This window comes from Muntiacus reevesi, chromosome 15 (genome assembly GCF_963930625.1).
Source record: "Muntiacus reevesi chromosome 15, mMunRee1.1, whole genome shotgun sequence".
Taxonomy (NCBI): Eukaryota; Metazoa; Chordata; class Mammalia; order Artiodactyla; family Cervidae; genus Muntiacus; species Muntiacus reevesi.
In genome coordinates, this window is record NC_089263.1 from 416467 (window position 1) to 422682 (window position 6216).

Consider the following 6216-nt stretch of genomic DNA (forward strand, 5'->3'; position numbering starts at 1 on the left):
AAAATAAAAATTTGGACTATAAAATTTCCTCTGAGAAACTTGTTTTAATCATAACACAAAAGGTTTATTCTTGGGGAAGAAAAAAAGGCAAGTTAAACATTGAAAAACCTATCAGTGTAAATAATTACAATAAAATAAAAAAGAGAAAAATAACATGATCATCTCTTTAAAAGCACAGAAACCTACATGATAAAATTCAGTTTACATCAACACTTTATATTTTAAATTACTTTGTTTACTAATTCAATAAAATGCATCTGCAAAATGACAGCCCAGATGAAATTAAAAATCACCACATGAGCAGAAGGGTAAAGGATTTACCATGAAAGGCTGGCCCAGCACAATACCATACAAAATGGGGTGTAATAAAGAAACAGAAACAAAGAGCCACTGTGAATTAAATCAGAAAGAAGAAGAGGAAAAAAAAAAAAGAAAAAGAAAAGCCAGGGTCACAACGGGGACAGAGGCTTATTAAGCCAGCATCATGACCAGCAAGGTCTGAGGCTTCTGCACAAAGGGAGGGAAAGGCTGGAAACCACAATAACCTAACAAAGCTGAAAGCCACTAAAGCAGCCTCAGACCAGAGGTCGGCTCATGCCTCACTGGCGAAAAGCCTTTCCAACCTAAGCCTGTAAGAATTTCCAGAAAGCAAAGAGCAGAAGAAATGAGCTTTTGTCAACACAACTAAACGAATAAAGCTTCCAGAAGCAACAGTTAAGGTACTCAGAATGAAAAATAATTTTAAAAAAAAGAACAGATCCATATAGACATAAAATGAAGTGAACAAAGCATTTATAAAATTCACGTGTGATATGGTTCAGAAACAAGATGAATTTTACACAGTGGGAAATTTTAAAAAGCATGAGGATTATGATGTTTTCAATAGACACGTATGAAAAACCAATGAAACCAATGCGTCCGAAAGAACGCTGGAAGGGATTGCATTAAAACCTCAAAGGGCCGTGATTTCTTCCCTCAGAGGAGCCGCGGGAGGGCGAGGGGCTGCACGCAGCAGAGCAGAGGCGGCGTGGCGGGCAGCGCTGCCAGATGTGAACAAAAGAGGATGCCGGTCACAATTCCAGCCGGACCGATCGTGCACCGACCCAGTGGAGGACTGACGTCGTCCCCACAGGAAGTGTTCACTGCGCCTGCTCAGAGAAGGAAGTAGGAACACAGATACAGGAAGCAGGGACTGGGGGAGAGGGAAACAGATGCACAGCTCCAAGGGAAGAGTCCCGGAGCTGGCTCGTGGCCTCCGGGCCTCAAGCCTGAAAGGAAGACACACCGGGGAAGTTCCGGTACCATTCTGGGGAGTAAAAGCTGCCATGGAAGAGCCTGCAGCTCCCAAAGAACCCCACGAGGCAGCTGGGGCCTCTAGGGGTACCGAGGCAGCAGGGGAGGGCACCCCACGGCCCACCCTCCCGGTGCGCCCTGTCTCCCGGTGGTCCTCGGCTCCAGGCCCAACCCCGTTCCGCCCGTCACGTCTGAGGCCTGCCCAAGCCTCATGGGGAGGGGCCGGGCCCAGCTGGCTGCAGAGCCGGAGCACTGGCAGCTGGACAAAGCAAGTCGTCTGCAGGTATTATCTGCATGGGCTGTGCAAGGAGGGGGAGAACTGCCGATACTCCCATGACCTCTCGGGCCGGCAGGTGGCCGGGGAGGGCCCTGGCTCGCAGCCCCAGGCCTCTGCAGACAGCGGCCCTAGCACGGCTGCGCACATGGAGCCCGTGCCTCAGCAAGTGGCGGAAGCCCCCCCTGCTGCTTCCTCATGCTCCTTGCCTGTGATTGGCTCAGCTGCTGAAAGGGGTTTGTTTGAAGCCAAGACAGACAATGCAGGCCTTGAAGCTGCCGGAGGAGCAGGTGTGGAAGGCTGGGAGAATGCCGTTGAATTTGTTCCCGGGCAACCCTACCGGGGCCGCATGGTCCTTTCTGTCTCTGAGGTTCCTCTGCAGAGCTCGGTGACTGAGAGTGGGCAGATTGTCTTGGGCATGGGGAGGCAGCTTTGCCGCGATGCTATCGCGGGGCAGTGCTTTCGTGGGCAGAACTGTGTTTATCTCCATGGAGATATATGTGATATGTGTGGGCTGCCGGTCTTGCACCCCTTGGATGGTGCCCAGAGGGCAGACCATGTAAAGGCCTGCATTGAAGCACACGAAAAGAATATGGAGCTCTCGTTTGCCGTGCAGCGCAGTGCGGACAAAGTGTGTGGCATCTGCATGGAGGTTGTCTATGAGAAAGCCAACCGGAATGATTGCCGCTTTGGCATCCTCTCCAGCTGCAATCACACCTACTGTCTTAAGTGTATCCGCAGGTGGAGAAGTGCCAGACAATTTGGCAGCAGGGTTATCAAGTCCTGCCCTCAGTGCAGGGTCATGTCCACCTTTGTTATTCCCAGTGAGTACTGGGTGGAGGAGGAAGAAGAGAAGCAGAAACTTATTCAACAGTACTTGGAGGCTTTGAGTCACAAGACCTGCAGGTATTTTGCTCGAGGCAGGGTCTGCCCATTTGGAGAGAACTGTTTTTACAAACATGTGTATCCTGAGGGCCAGGGCGAGGAGCCTCAGCGGCAGGGTGCTGAGGCGTCTGGTACTTGCCATTGGGAACCTTTGGAGCCTCTGCAGGTGGGAGAGGGCAACATGCCCTTTAAAAGCAGTAGAAAAGAGCTTGTCATGCTTTGGCTGGCCAATCTGTTGTGTAAGTGTTTTCACCAGGAGCTTATGCGCTCCCCTTCATAGAGGTCTGGTGGGACTTGCTTCATTGTGAGCTGGAAGAATATTGCACCTTGAATCTGTGGCATTCTGCTGTGGCATGTTGTCTGGTGTGCTGAGGCTCTGTCATATGCTCTTGTCTGTGTTTTGTTTATGGACACATCTGTCACTTCTAGGGGCTGCTGAAACCATTTGTATAGAAACATCCATCTGTTTTCTTGACCATTCCCATTCCTGCCCCCCAGGATTATGGCGTTTCACTGTGTTAAAAAGTAACAAAACATCCTTAAAGTTATTGTTTGGTGAAATTAATATGACTGTCAGTTTATGGTTTATTTTGTCATCTGTTTTTAACAGGATTGACTCAGTTCTAGTCTAGTGTTTACAGAATTTCCACACTCATTTTGAAGCCCCTCAAGAATAAATGTGACAGGGTGAAGGGAGAAGTCTAAACTGAACCAGGAGCTTTTTGCTGCTTCAGTCTTAAGAAATGGACCCTCGTGGGGCTTTATGGTGCAGCTTCAGCATCTCTGTTGTTTACACGTCTGTTCCCTCCCCTATTCCCCTTAAAGTGCACTCTTAACTTGTGGTTTACCTTGTGGTTTTACGTTTTACTTGACCAGAACCAGGTGCATATGTTCACATGTGTTTATCCTGTTTAACTTGATGTGAAATCATTTATATTTGGAAGTAATATACATGCATATTAATGTGTATGAAAGTTATGTGTTTGAAAATGTACATTTAAGGTGTGTACTATAATATTTATTTAATAAAATAAACAGCTGGAAGCTGAAGGTGAAAGGTTGGTAGGATTGCTGTTGTGTGAGTGTGAGGTATGTAAATTGTTTTTCTGTCCCTTTCACAGGCTTCAGTGATTAGCACCTAATGAAAAACAGCTATTTCAGTGGCTCTATCTAAATGTAGCAGACACAGATCTTAAAGAATTTACAGAATATGACACTGGTAATTACTGTGATGCCATTAATATCTCTCTGCTATGTGAGTTCCCATGCAGTTTAGCCACTGTATCATTATTATTTAAAACAACACAGTCTTGAACTCAGGTACACAGTTCTTTGTTTTTAGTATTTTGTGTCATCCATAGACATACCAGAGAAGGGGCTTTTGACAGAAGTTTTTGGCATAAAAGTGATAAGACTATAAAAAGTAAAGTAGAATAATAAACATTTTCAATAAGTCATAATACAATAATGGAAAGACAATAAGTGAAATATAGAAAGTAATGAAAACTAAATAAATAGTAAGTGGGAAAGTTAATAATGCCAATACACCATAATTATATTAAGTGGAAATATTTTAAAATCTGGAGCTTAGCAGACATAATTAAAATGAAAATGAAACTATATACTGTTTAACTATATACTACATACAATAGAAGAATACAGAAACATTATAAGGATGAAAAACTAATCAGAGGTGTTACAACTTTTGAGCATAGAGTTTGTTATTAAGGATTAACACAACTGGAGATACATATAGTATATAAACATGAAACTATAATTTACTAGGAAGATAAACTATTCCAGTTTTCTGTTTAGTATCATAGTATTAGATAAGCAAATTAAGCAAGCTACAAAATGTTGGTAGACAATTTGAATACTTCTCAATAACTGAACAAGCAAAGAAAAAAACAATGTGGGCTGAATAGCACAATTTTAACAGTTTACCTAGTTGATATGTATAAGAGGCTGTATATCAACTGCAGAAAGCTCTCCTACTGCCTAACATAGCTGAAAGTATCCTGGGGACCTGAGTCACAGAGGTGGCAGAATTCCCTGACTGTCTAACAAAGACAGGACACATTTACAGAGTTTATACTCTTCAAAACAGTAATTTAATTCTCAGAACCACCTTATGAGGTACTGGCTATAATTTTTATCATCATCATGATGAGATGAATAAGAGAGAGAGGTGTTAAGTTACTTGCCTATATAGCTCTGACCTGTAGGCATAAATAAGTGAAACAGCAGCGAATGAACCTCAAGTAGTATATTTCCAGAGTACAGGCACCATGCTTCCTTTTGTCCCACATCTATGACTGAGAGCAGGTGGACCCACTTGATATAGCTACTGTAAATGCATGTGCAATATTTATGTGTGGAGTTTCATAAACTGCCCAGTGGGACAGAGGTGAGCATAAGTGAGCTACAGGATGTTGGAGTTCTGGGGCTTTATCTGTGGGCTGCCAGACCCAGTATTTCTTAGTTCAACACTCAGAATGTGTCTCAGCTGCCTGTATTTATAAACTGCCTCTTTCTTATTACATGATTCCTGATTCTGTGGGTGAATATCTCAGCCTATTTCACTGAGATCTTGGTCGTATTCCTTCCCTCTTGATCCTTGTTATCCAAATAATTCCTCAGTCAAGAGGCCCTTGATTCCTGGTTGTTACCAGCATATAGAGTGAGTGATTCCAAATTGGAAATCCAAATATATTTCCACTCTCTAGGCTTCCCTAGCCATGCAGAGGAAAGGGGAATTAGATGACCAAGCAACCAAAGAGTAGGACCAGATGGGGCAATCTCAAAGACTGCACTAACCCCAGAGGCTCAAAACATGAGCTCTGTGTGGTGACTGTGCTGTTAAGGAGGACAATTTAAGCCAAGCACAACAAGCTTTGAAAAGTTTGTCCTAATAATGCACTATCTAATGTGAAATATCCCATTTTGTTCAAATATTTTGACCCAAATAATTATATAAAGTGATCTTTATATAGCATGTGAGAAGGGTCCATAGAATATAATATGGTTTGGGAGACAAAGGATGACTGTAATCCTGACTGCATCTTACCATCCCTGCAGTCAGGAGCAAGTTATTTAAACTTCCTATACCTCAGTTTCTTTATATGAGAAATGGGCATAATACCATCTATTTTTCTGGAGTGTTGTGAATGTCAAGTGTAATTTGGACAATGCTTGGGACATAGGTGGTATTTTTAAAATATCATGTATAAAAGTGGTATTTGTGTACTTGTGAACCTGAGAAAAGCTTGCACAAGAATTAAAACACAACCAAGATTTTCTCTTTGGTAATCTTTGGAATTTGTCTTAAAGTAACATTATTTTAAAATGATTTTCTTAGAAAATGGTACATTAACTTTATATTCATAATTTTAAAAAGACCAAGTAATATTTTTAGCAAATGTCACTCAGTTGAAACCAAAAATGTGCTATTCAATTCCTGAAAATATAACAAAAATTATGTTATTTCTGACTGATACCTACATGAGGAAAATAAGAAATAAGATTAAAAAAAAGGGGGGGGGGATTCCCTGTTCCTCATCAGCTCATTCAGGAAGAGATCAAATAACAGGGATATCACCAGGACTGAAGGTGGGTGAAGTGTCCTGAGGGCCTGCCCATAAGGATAAATGAACCACCCCTGCTGCAGTTAGGAACAAAGGAGCCCTTTGCCATACAAAGGTTTGCTCTGTGAGTGATTCAGAGTGTATGCTGCTCCCTCCTCCAGGAGATTCATGGATTCAGCC

General features: G+C 42.7%; 1 protein-coding gene across 1 annotated transcript; it reads left to right on the top strand.

Moving 5' to 3' along the window:
• The first annotated feature begins 1211 nt into the window (after positions 1 to 1211).
• Positions 1212 to 2732, top strand: MKRN3 (makorin ring finger protein 3). Its single transcript, XM_065906906.1, has one exon. The coding sequence runs from the start codon at positions 1212 to 1214 to the stop codon at positions 2730 to 2732; it is 1521 nt and encodes a 506-aa protein (XP_065762978.1).
• The last annotated feature ends 3484 nt before the right edge of the window (positions 2733 to 6216 follow it).